The 17,828-nt window shown below is 37.7% G+C and overlaps 1 protein-coding gene and 1 pseudogene across 1 annotated transcript in view; both read left to right on the top strand.

The window, feature by feature from the left end:
- PPP1R2 (protein phosphatase 1 regulatory inhibitor subunit 2) overlaps positions 1-17,497 on the top strand; it is a 28,966-nt gene extending 11,469 nt beyond the window's left edge. Inside the window, exons 2-6 of the mRNA XM_004038243.5 lie at positions 1,988-2,095; positions 6,999-7,076; positions 8,118-8,212; positions 12,713-12,880; positions 14,968-17,497. Of these exons, the coding sequence (XP_004038291.1) occupies positions 1,988-2,095; positions 6,999-7,076; positions 8,118-8,212; positions 12,713-12,880; positions 14,968-15,014 (496 nt within the window). The 3' untranslated portion in view covers positions 15,015-17,497. The remainder of the gene's footprint in view (positions 1-1,987; positions 2,096-6,998; positions 7,077-8,117; positions 8,213-12,712; positions 12,881-14,967) is intronic.
- Positions 8,681-8,815, top strand: LOC115933395 (uncharacterized; annotated as a pseudogene).
- Positions 17,498-17,828: the final 331 nt, after the last annotated feature.

The following is a 17,828-nucleotide window of genomic DNA, read 5'->3' as shown; positions in this document are numbered from 1 at the left end:
GGTCTAGGGGCTGGGGAGAGTGGGGAGTTAGTGCTTAATGAGTACAGTTTCAGTTGGGGAAGATGAAAAAGTTCTGGAGATGAATGGTGGTGAGGCTTGCACAATGATGTGAATGTTCTTAATGCCATGGAATTGTACACTTCGTAATGGCTAGTGCTTACTTCAGGAGCACATGCACTAAAATTGGAATGATACAGGGAAGATTAACCAAAAAACAAAAAGGTTAAAATGGTGAATTTTATGTTATGTATGTTTTACCACAATTTTAAAAAATGAAGAAAAAAAGTGCTTAGTCCGAAATGGGGACACTGTGGGTATATTAGGGTAGAAAGCAAAAGAATATGAAGTCACCTGCAAGAGTAGGCCTGTATAATTTTTAAGGTAACTCATCAAACCATTTTGAGAGTATGGAGAAGGGAATATGTTATTAAAATGTTGAGTATGTTATTCTTAAAGGGTATTTCAGGATCTGGGAAATTGAAAATACCTGCAGTAAAACTTTAACAATTTAGACCAAATGTGGAAAGGATTATTTAAATCAGTGTAACATTTACATTGATTCTTTTTAAGGCAGGTTTTTCCAAGTACATACTAAGTAACAAACTATATGTAACAAAATAATGTTGGCTTGTAGAAAGGTCTTTGAGGTCTTTTTTAAGGAGTATGTAAGCATTTAAAATGAAAGCATTTAATTATCGAGCACCTTAATAGTTGTGCAAATACTTCATTGCATGAAATTTAACAGATGTTTCTAAAGTACTTATAGGCCAGGCGCGGTGGCTCACTCCTGGAATCCCAGCAGTTTGGGAGGCCCAGGCAGGCAGATCACGTAAGGTCAGGAGTTCAAGACCAGCCTGGCCAACATGGTGAAACCCCGTCTCTACCAAAAATAACAAAAATTAGCCAGGTGTGGTGGCGGGCGCCTTTAATCCCAGCTACTCAGGAGGCTGAGGCAGGAGAATCGCTTGAACCCAGGAGGCAGAGGTTGCAGTGAGCCGAGATCGTGCCATTGCACTCCAGCCTGGGCGACAAGAGCAAAACTCTGTCTCAAAAAACAAAAATAATGGCCCGGCCTGGTGGCTGACACCTGTAATCCCAGCACTTTGGGAGGCCAAGGCAGGCAGATCACGAGATCAGGAGTTCAAGACCAGCCTGGCCAACATGGTGAAACCCTGTCTCTACTAAAAATACAAAAATTAGCTGGGCGTGGTGGTGCGCACCTGTCATCCCAGCTACTCGGGAGGCTGAGACAGGGGAATCGCATGAACCGGGAAGGTGGAAGTTGCAGTGAGCCGAGATGGCGCCACTGTACTCCAGCCTGGGCAACAGAGTGAGACTCCATCTCAAAACAAAACAAAAATAATAAAGTACTTAGAGAGAACGTCTATTGCTCTTCAAGTAAGTTTGAATACACCATTTCTGAGCAAACCTTTATTTTTCTAGATTAGAAATAAGCAGAGCTGTAATTTATTTGCAATCTAATGATTTAGTGGTATCTGAGTTTGATGAGGTTTTCTCTATAGTTTTATGCTTTGAATCTTTATGTTCTGAGTGTTAACAGATATCCCAGAAAGAAATTATGCCAAGGAAATACTCCTGTTGTGTTTTGTACCGAACAGTTACTGGTATATAGATCAAAAATGCCTGCTGACTTCAGCGAATGTATAGATTTTGACTTGCATTATTTTGTAGGCCAAATGAAGACTAAGCATGTCATAGTATGGTAATGTTTTGAATGCCTGATATAGATACTAAATATTGTGTTTTTAATATGTGGGCACTAGGTGTTCTATATTTACTGACATTTTATTGTAGTTACTTAATGGTTTTTACCCTGAGTCAGCTTCTATTCTAAGAAAGTGTATGTGAAAATAGAGGTTGGCCATCAAATAGAAGTTGAAATGTTAAATTTGGACATTTGTGAATTTTGATATTCAGGTTTATCTTTTTCTGCATTGGGAAAAACGTTTTTTCTTTTTAATTTTAGCAAAAAATCCCAGAAGTGGGATGAAATGAACATCTTGGCGACGTATCATCCAGCAGACAAAGACTATGGTTTAATGAAAATAGATGAACCAAGCACTCCTTACCATAGGTAATGTTATGTAGACGTCATTCCTCTTGTGACTTACTTCCATTTTGCATTTCATATGAACGTCTGGATAACAGCCTATTTGAATTTGTTTTATTGTAGATTTGTTACTGGAGCACTAGTGAAGTCAGTAACCTAACTGCAATTTGTTTAGTAATGGTTTAAGTGATGTGTAAGTTTAAAATTATGAAAGCCATTTTGTACATTATAATGATAGTAGTAAATGTTTATTTGTTGCACCTCAGTGGTTGCTAGCTCCTAATGGTGCATATATTAGTTTTAACTTCCATGAAAGGAAGATGAGATATGGGCTTGTTTGCTTCCCAAGTAGAAATCTGGGGTTTACTCAGTCTCTTTGCAGAGAAGCATAACTGCATGGATGGTAACCCACTGAAAGATAGGTGTCATTATTGCTGTTTATGTCTTTATTTTTTAACTTAATGTAATATTGTTGTTCAGATCATTACATGTAATTTTTGACAATTTCAAGTCTCAGAATTTTCTAAATGAATTGTGAAATTACATTACGCAGCAGTAATCAGTATGAAGACAAAAATAATGCAAGAAGCATTATGAGAAGATGAGGATTCTAAATAAGTATAGATACCTAATTAAGATAATACCTTGGGCCGGGCGCTGTGGCTCACGCCTGTAATCCCAGCACCTTGGGAGGCCAAAGTGGGCGGATCACCTGAGGTGAGGTGTTCAAGACCAGCCCGGCCAAGGTGGTGAAACCCCATCTCTACTAAAAAAAAAAAAAATACAAAAATTAGCCAGGCATGGTGGTGGGCACCTGTAATCCCAGCTACTCGGGAGGCTGAGGCAGGAGAATTGCTTGAATCCGGGAGACGGAGGTTGCGGTAAGCCAAGATCGTGCCATTGCACTCCAGCCTGGGCAACAAGAGCAAAACTCTGTCTCAAAAAAAAAAAAGATAATACCTTGGCTGGGCATGGTGACTCTTGCCTGTACTCCCAGCACTTTGAGATTACAGAGGCAGAGGTGGGAGTATTGCTTCAGGCCAGGAGATCAAAACCAGCCTAAGCAACATAGTAAGACTCTTTTTACAAAAAAAAAAAACCAAAAAACAAAAAAGTTATGCCCTACCTACCTTGTATTGAAAAAAATAAAAGATTTCCAAGATTAAAATATTTTGTCTTTGAAGTAAGACAGCATAAATCCAAAAGTTACCACTAAAATAGAGGTAACTGCTGTTTCCATTTGTTCTGTAGTGAAAGAAGAGTTAAGAACTACTGTATTTTAAGTCAGTGGGTGAAAACTTTGGAAGATAATTTGAAATAACCTGTTACTAACAAAAACAGTAAAAATAAAAAACTTGAAGATATTAAAGACTGTGATGAGCATAAAAAGAAATAATGAAATGGGTACAGATGCTGAAACTCATTACTGATGAAATTTGAGTGAAGAAATACACAGTTTTTTGTGGTATATATGTATGTACCATGGAATATATATAAAAAGGAACAAAATAATGGCATTCACAGCAACCTGGATGGAGTTGGAGACCATTACTCTAAGTGAAGTAACCCAGGAATGGAAAACCAGACCTTGTATGTTCTCACTTATAAGCGGGAGCTAAGCAAAGGCATAAGAATGATACAGTGGACTTTGGGGATGGGAGGGGTGAGAGGGGGTTGAGGGATAAAAGACCACACATTGGGTGCCGTGTACACTGCTCGGGTGATGGGTGCACCAAAATCTCAGAAATCACCACTGAAGGACTTACCCGTGTAACCAAACACCACTTGTTTCCCAAAAACCTGTTGAAGTAAAAATAAATTGAGGGGAAGAAAAATAATAAAATCACAATTAGTTAAAAAAAATACGCATGTTAAAAAGAGGTTTATATTCTTATTTTTCTCCTAAATTGAAGGTATATACTTTAAAAATCTTTAAAAAAAAAAAAAAAAAGATACAAGATCTGGCTATGTTGCCCAGTGCAGTGGCTATTAACAGGCACAGTTATAGCACACTACAGCCTGGAACTCCCGACTCAAGTGATCCTCCCTCCTCCGCCTCCCAAGCAGCTGACTATGGGCACACATCACCGTGCCCAACTTCTAAAACGTATATTAAAATCTTTATTGTACCAGAATCCAAAATCAGAGTGTGCTTTCTTTTTACTAAATGTAGTGGCCATCCGTCACTCACTTGTGTTAGTTGGGGATAAGTATCCTAGGAGAATTAAGATCAGACATGATTTAAAAAAATAGTTGAGGCCAGGTGCAGTGGCTCAACGCCTGTAATCTCAGCACTTTGGGAGCCTGAAGCAGGAGGATCGCTTAGCCTCCCAAAGAATGCTGTTTTTTATTTTTTATTTTTTATTTTTTTGAGACAGAGTCTCACTCTGTCACCTGGGCTGGAGAGCAGTGGCACGATCTCGGCTCACTGCAAGCTCCATGTCTCAGGTTCAAGAGATTCTCGTGCCTCAGCCTCCCAAGTAGCTGGGATTATAGGCACCCACTACCACGCCCGGCTAATTTTTGTATTTTTAATATTGACAGGGTTTCACCGTGTTGGCCAAGCTGATCTCAAACTCCTGACCTCAAGTGATCCACCCGCCTCAGCCTCCCAAAGTGTGGGATTACAGGCATGAGCCACCACGCCCTTCCCCAAAGAACTCTTGCGCAGGAGTTCAAGACCAACCTGGGCAACAGAGTGAGACTCTATCTCCACAAAAAAAATTAAAACAAATTAGACTAAGCACAGCAGCTCACGCCTGTAATCCCAGCACTTTGGGAGCCTGAGGCGGGTGGATCACCTAAGGTCAGGAGTTCAAGACCAGCCTAGCCAACATGGTGAAACCCCGTCTCTACTGAAAATACATAAAAATTCCCAGACGTGGTGGTGGGCGCCGTAACCCCAGCTACTCGGGAGGCTGAGGCAGGAGAATCACTTGAACCTGGGAGGCAGAGGTTGCAGTGAGCTGAGATCGCGCCATTGCACTCCAGCCTGGGCAACCAGAGCGAAACTCTGTCTCAAATAAAAAAAGTAAAATTATCCAGAGGTGGTGGTGTATACTTGTAGTCCCAGCTAGCTAGGAGGCTGAGGCAGGAGGACTGTCTGAGCCCTGGAGGTTGTAGCTGCAATTAGCCATGATCATGTCATTGCACCCCAGCCTGGATGACAGAGGGAGACCTTATCTCTAAAGAAAAAGAAAAAAAAAATTTCAGAATAGCTATGGCCATTATTTTTTGACTGTTTATAAATATAATTTGAATGGTAGATATTTTCCATTCAAATAACCAGAAAAGTTATTTGGTCCCTAAGTAATTGAGGCTATGTGTATGCAGAGATACCTGTGTCCTGCTTTTATCAGTTCACTGCTCGGTTTTATCATTTCTTTCCATGACTTTCTTTTTTCTTTTTGGGAGTTTCATTTGGCCAGCCATGGTAGCTCACCCTTGTAATCCCAGCACTTTAGGAGGCTGAGGTGGGAGGATTGCTTGAGCTCAGGAATTGGAGATGAGCCTGGGCAACATAGAGAGACCCCGTCTCTACAAAAAATAAAAAGAATTAAGCCAGGAATGGTAGCACATGCCTGTAGTCCCAGCTACACAAGAGGCTTAGGTGGGAGTATCACTTGAGCCCGGGAAATTGAGGCTGTAGTGAGCTGTGATGGTGCCACTGTACTCCTGGGTGACAGAATGAGACCCTGTCTCAAAAAAAAAAAAAAAAAAGTTTAAGTGAAGATGCTTTTTATAGAAACATCATGTCTTATTATCTAAGAATCTCACAGTTAGTATACAAGAAGTTATTGCTTCTGTATACATGTACATATATAAACATAATTCAGTAAATTTTACAACTAGAATTTTCTATAGAACAATTCTATAAATTAACAAAATGTTTATTTTACCTTACTTTGCTTGATTAAACTCAATAACATAGATCAGTTTATTTCAACTTCCCTTAGAGAAAAGAGCATCATCTAAACTATAGACTTACTTGTCACCTTAATTAGCCAGGAAATGTATAAACTGGCAGTATTTTATAAATAGCTGAGTTCTGCTTTATGTACTTTGCAGTGGCTTAAGAATTAAGGTTGCCCATTTTTGCATTGAAGTGGGGAGCAAATTTTTCATTAGAGGGTAGAGTGAGAAAGCTAAATCACTTGTAAATTTCCGAAATTAGATCTTTGGGATCGAATTTTGTTACCTTACTCAGTCTTGTGTCTGCGTAGATCTTTTGTCTCTATCTTAAGATTGATGTGGAAATACATGTTCTAAAACCAGACAGTGATTTACTTTGCATTACTTGTTCCTTCCCACTGGATGGAATAATTGGAACTTTGTAGTATTTTTTTTTTTCCAGATCATTTACGTTTTCAGTACAGTTATTCCTCATTATCCATGGAGGTTTCAGGACCTCCCTCAGATACCGAAATCCTCAGACACTCAAGTCTCTGATATAAAATGGCATTGTAGATGTATATAATTATGCACATCCTCCTGTATGTTTTAAATCATCTCTGTGTTAGTTATATTACCTAATAAAATGTAAATACTGTGCAAATAGTTGTTACACACTGTATCAGCTAGGGAATAATGATAAGAAAAAAGTCTACATGTTTAGTACAGAGGAAATTTTTCTTTTCTCTGGCTATTTTCAATCCACGGTTGATCATGGATGTGGATCCTGTGGATATGGCAGGCAGACTGTATTTATGGTTTTTTTTTAATCATTTGGAGTCTTTTCTTGATTGGGTGCTGTACTTTTAAGTATTTGTATTGAATGGGAACTATATAAAGTTAAACCTCAAAGATATCAACAGAGCTATAAATATATTGATATGTTAAGTAGGTTGATGGAATTGTTTTTCTCCCTTGTTTTTGTGGCTGAAAATTTATGTTTCAGGTATTAATTACAATGTGCTTGTCATACTAGTATGATGGGTGATGATGAAGATGCCTGTAGTGACACCGAGACCACTGAAGCCATGGCGCCAGACATCTTAGCCAAGAAGTAAGTACTAATGACTGGAGTACATTTTCACTTAGGCTGTTTATAATCGTGCAGAGTTAAAAGCATTCTACGTTGCTTTCCCTGTATAAGCGGAAAGAAAAGGGCTGTTTATCAACGTTTTTTATGCCGACCTTTTTTTCGTTTTTTTCCCCTTTTTTCACCTTCTGAGTCACCAACTTTTATAGTCTTGTCTCTTGATTAAAATCAAGGTATGTAGGTGGCAGGAAGACCAGCGTACCTGCACTTGGGATACTGAAATGTGTCACTTCCCTGTGGGGATTTTTATTTGTTTTTTGAGACAGAGTCTCGCTCTGTCATTTAGGGTGGAGTGCAGTGGTGTGATCTCAACTCACTGCAACCTCCACCTCCCAAGTTCAAGCAATTCTCGTGCCTCAGCCTCCCCAGTAGTAGCTGGGATTACAGGCCCATGCCACCAAGCCTGGCTAATTTTTTTATTTTTAGTAGAGACAGGGTTTTGCCATATTGGCCAGGCTGGTCTCAAACTGTTGACCTCAAGAGATCCGCTGGCTTCAGCCTCCTAAAGTTCTGGGATTACAGGGGTGAGCCACCACGCCTGGCCCCTGCTTCCTGTTTTTAAAGGTAGCAGTGAGAAAGGCAAAAATAAGTTAATTCATAAAAGCACTCTTCCTTTGCTACTTACTGATTTCTAGCACCCATTCCACTGTTCTTGTCTATGCCAATTTCTACTCTTTTTATTCTTTTTTTTTTTTTTTTTTTTTTAGACAGGGCCTTGTTCTATCACTCAGGCTGGAGTGCAGAGGCGCAATCAAAGCTGATTGCAACCTCAAACTCCTGGGTTTAACTAGTGCTCCCACCTCGGCCTTCCAAATAGCTAGGACCACAGGCGTGTACCACCATGCCCAGCACATTTCTGCTCTCTTGCCTTTTATTTTCCTCATCAGGTTATAGCTAGCACATTAATGATCTTCAGATGTTTTTGTAAGAATCAACAGTTGAATAAGGCGCTTAAATAATATCAAAACATCACTGTTAATTTCTTTGTACATGATTGTTGCATAGATTAGCTGCTGCTGAAGGCTTGGAGCCAAAGTATCGGATTCAGGAACAAGAAAGCAGTGGAGAGGAGGATAGTGACCTCTCACCTGAAGAACGAGGTAGTTTATTTCCTTTACTGCTTTCATCATGATACTAGTAATTTTTGCTAAGATAAATCCATTATTTGGAAGATGAGCAAATGGTTTTCATTTTGGGGACACACGGGAGGAGAATGAAAGCAACATCTTTATAATTCAGATACTACTTGTGTGTTTTGTTGTGTAATAGTTTTTTACCCCTGATTTCAAGAATATGGGGAAGTATTACCATCTTTAAAGTAATTATAAGTATTATTTTCTTTGTACTTTTTAGTGCAGAGTAGATACTCAGTAAATACTTTTTAAATTAATGCGTTTCAAGTCATTGAGCGTTTGGATGGTCTTAAAGTGGGTAGCTGAAAGAGCTAATTTCCCAATTGCTTATGCTTTTTCTGTTGTTGGACAGTGGTGCAACTTAACAAATGAACCAAGATGATCAGATGCAGAGTGAAGGTCTTTATTAGGTCCTATCAATCAAAAGGAGCAGTAGTGTCATAGGAAGGGAGATGGAGACAGCCCTCCCCTTCACAGGGATGGAAGAGGGTCTTGTAGGCCATTCAGCACATACACATTTAAGGCATTGCTGCCTGCTCATGCTTTCTGTTTCCACAAGTAAAAGTGGTTACCTGTGGAGGCTGGGAGAAAAGGAGTATGTCTTATCTTGTTGCATTTTATACTTTTTGATTCATGTGAATATATAATCTTCTCAGGAGTTAAAAAATTGTGTATAGTTTATTTGCAACTATTTTTAAAGGAAAATCCAAGCTTGTGGGTAGAGGGGAAAGATATAAGAAAAGCACATACTCACAAAAAAGAGGAAGAAGGAAAATACGGTAGAAACCTACTTGAAGTGTTGTGGCGTAGGGACTACCTCCTATACCGTGAAGAAGCTGAGAAACTTTAGAACGAAGGATCTTTGTCGTGTAGCTGCTAAGATATCATTTACTAGTCTTTCCTATCATCTTCAGAATATAGCCTGTTCAACAGAGCTGTGATGGGCTGAGCCTAATATTTGTACGAGAGAAATTTTACATGTAGCATATTCTCAAGTTGTATTGTATCTCAACTTTCAGTGACTTTCCATTTATTTTCCCAAAATATACCCCAAAAGGTCCTTGAAAAGTATTTCAAATAGAAATAGTTTCTGGAGTTTGTTTCCTCATTACTCTCTAAAAACATGATCTGTTGAGAATAAGGAATTTTTTGTTAATGTCAGTTTTAATTGAGGGATGTTTTTCTCAAGTTGTGATTTCATGAGTCAACCAGCAGGGGGAGCCATTTGACTAATTATAATTTCATTAATTCATTTTCCACTGGTGGGGTTATTACTGAATTATATAGATGTTACGTGGCTGAAAAATTGTTGTCTATTGACAGTAGATAGCTTAGGGAGAAAAATTGTAACTCACAGCATAGCAATTAAGATTATTGTCTAAGGAGACAGACAAACCTAAGTTTGTGCTCCAGGTATGCCACTTGGCTAATTTGCATAATTTCTCCGAGCTTCTGTTTTCTCATTTCTAAATTGGCAGCTGTAAAAATATTTTGGTGACTACTACATGAGTTAAAGCATTTAAAGCACTTAGCACTGATCTTGGCATATTGTGAGCACTCACTAAATACTAACTTTTAACAACTTAAGATATTCCCCCATAAAAAGTAAAAGTAGGTATAAAAAGAATAATTCACTTGTTGTGTTCATATAAATAGTCTACCTTAACCTTTTTAAATGTTAGTTATGACTTATTAAGAATCATGATGGCCGGGTTTGGTGGCTTATGCCTGTAATCCCAGCACTTTGGGAGGCTGAGACAGGAGGATCTCTTGAGGCCAGGAGTTTGAGACCAGCCTGGCCAACATGGCGAAACCCCATCTCTACTAAAAATACAAAACTTAGCCAGGCGTGGTGGTGGGCGCCTCTAATCCCAGCTACTCGGGAGGCTGGGGCACAAGAATTGCTTGAACCTGGGAGGTGGAGGTTGCAGTGAGCTGGTATCATGCCACTGCACTCGAGGCTGGGTGACAGAGTGAGACTTTGTCTTTAAAAAAATAAATAAATACATAAATAATCATGATGCACAGTTTCAAAAACACTGGCTCATATTGAGAAAATAATAGAACAAATGCACAATATATTTTATATATATAGTCTTAAAAACATTGAAAATTGCCGATATACCTTCACAAAATAAAAACAAACCAAAAGAAACATTGAAAACATGAAGGAAATCAGAAATCTTTAACCAAAAATAGGGAATTAAATTATGACTCAACAACTTGTAACGATTTTAAAATTACATAAATCATTATGGCAGAATGTTTACTGTATGTTCATATACTTTATTGTCTAAACTGGGTAATTATTACAGTTCTTTTTTTTTTTTTTTTTTTTTTTTGAGACAGAGTCCTGCTCTGTCGCCCAGGCTGGAGTGCAGTGGCGCGATCTCTGCTCACTGCAACCTCCACCTCCCAGGTTCAAGTGATTCTCCTGCCTCAGCCTCCTGAGTAGCTGGGATACAGACACATGCCACCACGCCCAGCAAATTTTTTGTATTTTCAGTAGAGACGGGGTTTCACCATGTTAGCCAGGATGTTCTCAAACTCCTGACCTCATGATCTGCCCGCCTTGGCCTCCCAAAGTGCTGGGATTACAGGCGTGAGCACTGCGCCCGGACTTTAGTATAAGTTTTAAAAACATAAGTATAGATGTTGATAAAAGCTTAGGGAATTAAAAAAGTACTGGCCAGGTGCGGTGTCTTATACCTGTAATCCCAGTGCTTTGGGAGGCCGAGGCAGGTGGATCGCTTGAGGTCAGGAGTTCAAGACCAGCCTGACCTACATGGTGAAACCCCGTCTCTAGTAAAAATCAAACAAAGAGAAAGTACTTTGGAGGCCAGGTGTGGTGGCATGCATCTGTAGTTCCAGCTACTTGGGAGGCTGAAGTAGGAGGACTGCTTGAGCCCAGAAGTTGGAAGCCAGCCTGGGCAACAGTGAGATCTCATCTCTAAAAATTAAAATTTAAAAAAAAGAAGAAAGTACTGTAAATACCCTTATTGAGAGATGTCTCTGCTTTTTAAAAAGTAAATAAATAAATTTTTGAGCTACGGTCTCGCTTGTCAACCCAGGCTGGAGTGCAGTGGCATAGTCGCGGCTCACTGCAGTCTCAGCCTTCTAAGCTTAGCCAGTCCTCCCATCTCAGCCTTCCCAGTAGCTGGGACCACAGTCGTGTACTACCACACCCAGCTAATTTTTTGAAATTTTTTTGTGGAGATAGGGTCTTGCCATGTTGCCCAGGCTGGTCTTGAACTCCTGGGATTACAGGCATGAGCCCCAGCATCTGGCCTCTGTGCATTTTTGACATTGAAATATTTTGATGAAATTTTTAATAAAACAATGGTGAAGCCAGGCGCAGTGGCTCATGCCTGTAATCCCGGCACTTTTGGAGGCCAAGGCAGGCGGATCACCTGAGGTCAGGAGTTGGAGACCAGCCTGGCCAACATGATGAAACCCCGTCTCTACTAAAACTACAAAAATTGGCCAGGAGTGGTAGCACATGCCTGTGATCCCAACTACTCGGGAGACTGAGGCAGGAGAATCGCTTAAACCTAGGAGGCTAAGGTTGCCGTGAGCCAAGATTGCACATTGCACTGCAGCCTGGGCAATTAGAGTGAAACTCCATCTTGAAAAAAAGAAAAAATAAAACAACGGTGAATGATTTTAATGCTGTTCATTGGTAAAATAGCTGGCAATTTTATATTGGCTCCCCCTTTTCTGTTGTTTTTTTTTTTTTAATTTTCTGATCTAAGGAAGTTAAAAACCTTAAAATTATGTATTCATAAATAGTTGCTCTAATGTGATCAGTTGTGTTGCTGCCAGCTTTATGTTTCTATGGTGAAGACTAAAATGAAATATTTTGGAGTCACTTCACCATTACTTTATAATAGGTTTTTCTTAAAATTACTCTGAAAATGAGGTTACGTTTTTAGCCAACAATGTCTTAAATCATGGCAGTTTCTTAACAGGTAAGAATTGTTTTAAAGGATTTTTTCTTAATTATAAAAATAGAAAATAATAAAATATTAAAACTACTTCATTGTTCCTTGACTCAGAATTAAACACTGTTAATTGCTGAGTCTTATTTTTCTCTCTGTGTGTGTATGTGACAGGCATTGTACATAATAAATATAGTATATGGTGTTGTAACTCGCTTTTTTGTCACCATTTGACTCTTTCTGGATAATTTTCCCATAGCTTTAATCTTTCTTCACAAATATAATTTCTAATGGCTGGATATATTCTTGTTCTTCCATTGAGATGAATGCCAGACAGTAAATATTCTAAATTTTGCAGGCCTAGTGGTCTCTATTACAAACTACGCAACTCTGCCATTGAACACAAAAGCAGCCTTAAGCATGACAAAAACAAATGAGCATCACTGTTTCAATAAAATTTTATTTATAAAACAGGCATGGGCCAATCCTTGAGCTCAAACTTCCTAAGTTTACATTTTGCATCTTATAGAAAAAAAGCGACAATTTGAAATGAAAAGGAAGCTTCACTACAATGAAGGACTCAATATCAAACTAGCCAGACAATTAATTTCAAAAGACCTACATGATGATGATGAAGATGAAGAAATGTTGGAGACTGCAGATGGAGAAAGCATGAATACGGAAGAATCAAATCAAGGTTAGGTGTTTGGAAAATGTCACTGAGACTTTTGTGATGCTCTGTGCCTAAGATAATGTACTTTATTTTGCTTTAAACTTGTGAAAAAACGAAAACGTTGCTGATATTCACTTTATTATACCAAATGTTTCTAAAATTTTGACCCCCATGGCCAATTTCAGAATAATAAAGTTTCTATACCCAGAGTTGATTTGATTTTAGACTGTATGTTTTATTATATGGCTTTCTTATGGTTTACTTGCCTTTAGGCAAGGATGTTTGTCTTCATATTAAGCTATATTTTGTTTTGAATATTTTAGGTCATGTTGTATTTGTCATAACGATCTAAAGTTTAAAATTTTTAAATGAAACTTTTTTTTTTTTTTTGAGACAGAATCTCGCTCTGTCACCCAGGCTGGAGTGCAGTGGCGTGATCTCGGCTCACTGCAAGCTCCGCCTCCTGGGTTCCCGCCATTCTCCTGCCTCAGCCTCCCAAGTAGCTGGGACTACAGGCGCCCGCCACCACGCCTGGCTGATTTTTTGTATTTTTAGTAGAGATGGGGTTTTCACCATGTTAGCCAGGATGGTCTCAATCTCCTGACCTTGTGATCCGCCCGCCTCGGCCTCCCAAAGTGCTGGGATTACAGGCATGAGCCACCGTGCCTAGCCTGAAACATGTTTTTAGTATGGAAGATTTGGTTTTACATCCCTTTAGGTACAAACTAGGTCATATCTTTCCAATACGGATTCTTTTGACTGTTGGATTGACAAGTTATTTAACTGTTTTTGTTTTTGTTTTTATTTTTTTTTTAAGTCTTAGACACCCAGCCCCTGCAGCCTAGCAACTCCTGATCTGTCATAGGAAATAGGTTTTATTTATTTTTTATGAACTGTTACTCTGGTATTTAATGAAGTGAATCTTCTGCACCACTAATGGAGATTTTTTGTGCCCACCACCTACTCCTTGTACTTACAAACTTCATACTTTTCAGTGGAGACGTAACTGATGTTATTTGTGGTGCCCAGAATGGTCAAGTCTTAGGAAATTAAATAATTATTATATTACCATTTTGGTAAGCATATTATGAAATATGAATAATTCTATGATACAGCCTGATGAGTCGCTGTCTCATACTGTCAGGATTACAGTACTTTTTGTTATTCCGTAATATGCTTCAACCTTTTAGTCTATTTCATATAGCCTTTCATTTCCATTATATATCCCATAGTCTGTTTAACTTATATTTAACTTGAGCAAACTTCATCTTACATGGTAGCTGTGGCATGTTTTTATTATCCATTTTTATTTTTATTTTATTTTTTATTTGTTATAGATAGGCAGCGTTTTTTGTTTGTTTGTTTTAACGCCATTTCTTTTGAAAAATAACTATGGCATTTTGTCCGTCTCTGCTTATAAGATATTACATTTCACACATTTAGTACATAAATATATTTTTTGTTTAAGTTTAATGGAGGATTAAAATTTTGTGTTAGCTCAGTGCCTGATTTTTCTTCACTGGAGATGAAGTACACCTTGCAAAGGAGTATATCCTGCTTAGCATTATAAAACCCACAAGAATAGGATAAGACTTAGGGAAATAAGTACCATATTTATCCCCTACCCTTTTGGGCCCTTAACATTTTACCAGCTTTTCAGATCTCTAAGTTCTATAGAACCCATTAGTTTTTGGACAGTGTCAGTCTCCTCCCTTCCCCCTTTCCTCCCCCATTCACACAATTCACTGGAGAAAAATGACATGTTTGGACTCTTAGGTGATATTTTATAGCTTTGAGGTAATAAATATGTATCTTTTTATAGCTCTGGATATTGGAGTTGTCGCAAACTCTTACCTTTCCACCTGTGACTTACAGAAATGTTCAATCTGAAACCTGTTTGTTTTATCAGCAAGTAGACCCTTCTGTTCTTTAGACTATTTAGGGGAGTGTATAGATTCTTCAATTTCAGTCTAAATCAGCCTACATGAAATATACCTTATTTGTTTTTAAAATTTTTATATTTGCTTGTAATGCATGCTAATAGAAGGGAACTTCAGCCAGGGTTGACAATATGTAACAAATTATGTTGACTTTTTCTTTTATCTTTGCAGGATCTACTCCAAGTGACCAACAGCAAAACAAATTACGAAGTTCATAGAAGAGATTTGTTCAACACTGCAGTTGTTTGTTAGATGTAAACCCTGTGACTATAGTACGTTGCTTCTTGTTCTTCACAATTCATGACTTAAGTACCAAAATGCATACCAGTTATTATATATTGCCAAGAATTAAATGATAAACTTAGAGACTGATTAGACTGAAAATGCCTAATCGATATATATATTCTTGTGCCTAGTACTTTACCACAAATACAGTGTAATATCATCAGTCCAAAACTGCATTACTTTTGTAAAAACACTGGTTAATTTGTATAAGATATTATAGAGCTTTTTATGCTTTAGAAGTTAAACAATATCTTTGGGGGGGAACTAATTTATTTTCATCACTTGAAATGTGGGTAGCTCTTACAAAGTTTATTGATTTGATTTTTTTTAAAATCAAAAGCCAATTGAACAACAGGATATATAGACTGATAAATATTCAGGCTGAATAGTATTTTAACACTTGTCTTCAACTTGATTTGTCTGTTTAATTGAAAAGAATTATAAGAGTTACTGTTGCATTTTCTGACCTACTATCTTTAAAATTCCCGTTGAGTTTCTTTGTGTTTACAAGGAAAGGACTGAACTTTTTCTCATCAAAACTAGCTTTTTTCCCCACAAATAAATTATCAGGTTAAACTTTCACCAATGTCTGCTCTGTTTTTTGTTTTTGGGGGGTTTTTTGTTTGTTTTTGTTTTTTAATGTTTTTGGTACACTGGGCAGACTTCAGAGCAGTTTTTTAAAAAAATAAATATTCTAATGTAGCTATCTCGCCATTCCCTTTAAATACCTGTCTTAACCTCCTGCTTTTCTTTCCTACTCCTTTCCACACATACGCACACAATCTTCTACCTTTTAAAGGATCATTAAGACTGTCACCACATTAGGAGCTCTTTCTCTCACTCTTCTGTCATTTGCTGCTATGTTGAAATTCTTATTTTGACCATCAATGCCTATGAATTCTTCTAATACGGGAAGAAAATAGTTTGAGTAGCAGCAGTGCTATAGGTGGGAAATACAGTTTAGCTGCTGAATTTCTATACCTCTCTGATTTACAGATTGCTAATTAAATGGCTATTATTAGTTTGGCTTAATTAGACTTAAGAAAACAACTAACTGAGGGGTTTTTTTTGTTTTTTTGAGGGTTTTCTTTGCATGAGAATTGTATGTAACCAGTGATATGATTATTCCTGAATGTACAGACAGAAATAAGCCTGGACATTGTTTAATTTAAAACCTTTAAATAGTCCCTGCTTTAAGGGACTATGATAACGTGTACTATGACAAACGTACTTTATTCTTCTAACGCAGTAAGAATTAGGTGGAATTTTTTCCTTCAACCAAGTGCAGGAAAGCCCTGTGTGTCTTGGTTTAGTTATGGTTTCATTTCTAGCCATACAATTGATGAATTGTGTACAACTTTTGTTAGTACCAAAATAATCTGTTATATGAACAGACTTCTAAAATAATGTCTGTATATTTTATATATAGATACATATATGAAAGAAGGCTTTTATTGAACAGCTTATCTTCCACTTGCAGGTTTATGGAAACAGCAGTATTTCAAAATAAATAAAAAGTGAGAGAATTCCTTGCTGTTAGAAGAATGTGGTCATTATTTTGATTTTTTGAATGAGATATATAATCAAAGTACTGCTGAACTGTAAGTGCAGTATTCTAAACATTTCAGCTAGTAATACCACTGATTTAGAAACAAAACTGTTTATCTCTGGTTTCTGAATTTAAAATGTTGGGATTACCTGTTTAAATCTGTCTTGGGGGATGTAGAGATTAAGTCTGTACATACGCGTGCACATATATTCATGCACCCTCTGATTTTGGTTTTCTTGTTTCTGAGTTCTTAGAAAGTACCCACATACTCTTTTTTTTTTTGTAGAAGTAGCTGTCATAGAGTGAAGAAAAGGATAAGACTTTAAACAGTTGATTCTTTTTGTGTTTTCTACAAACTGTTTTTTGAAATTTAAATCACAAACTCATTTTCTGGTTTTTAGAAAGTAGATGATGATTTCAGAGGAGTAAGGCATGCCAAGCAGCATGCTCAGTGGGGTTTTAGGCTGTCACATGCAGCTGAGAAAAGGTATGTTCAAGTCATAAGTAGGTAATTGATAGGGTATGAACTAGTCAAAATATGAACCGTTATGATTCAAGTTAGATTTTCCTCTGGAGAGACAGATCTGAATGTTCAGTTCTAGCCAAGGTAGATTTTACTTTCAACTTTTTATCAGTATCACTTTCTGTGCTTAACTCTTTGGTGTTACCTTGTCTGTTTTCATTTGTCTGAAATTCTGCAGAGATGACTAAAATTTGACATAATGGTGTAAATGGATTGTTAAGGTAACTTTCAGTTGAAGATTAAAGCAAGATGCCATTTTCCCCATGACTTTGGTTTTGTTTACATTTTTCCCTTTCAGTTAGTATACACTACACATACTGTAATAAAATACAATAATATGACAATTGCCTGTGTGTGGATTTTATTTTATTGCTACTTAGCTATCTCAAGACCATAATCCATCGACCACTTGCCCTGGATACCAGGAGTGGATCATGGATTATGCTGTGGCCGAGTAGTTTCCTCAGTCTTAGTAGCATTGTGCTCAGTCCCTTACATCTAACCCTCAAAACCACCACACAAAGGCAAGCATTCTTATCTACACTTTGTAAGTGAGGAAAGTGCTCTTGGTCAACTTATTTATTAATCGTTTCAGTGCCTCACACATGCTAAATGATAAGATTTAAATCCAAACCTAACTAAATTTCATGGTCTTTATTCATACATTTTTTGATG

The sequence above is a fragment of the Gorilla gorilla genome, chromosome 2 (genome assembly GCF_029281585.2).
Source record: "Gorilla gorilla gorilla isolate KB3781 chromosome 2, NHGRI_mGorGor1-v2.1_pri, whole genome shotgun sequence".
Classification (NCBI taxonomy): Eukaryota; Metazoa; Chordata; class Mammalia; order Primates; family Hominidae; genus Gorilla; species Gorilla gorilla.
Note: the sequence above shows the minus strand (reverse complement) of the source record. Positions and strands in the feature narration are given on the sequence as shown.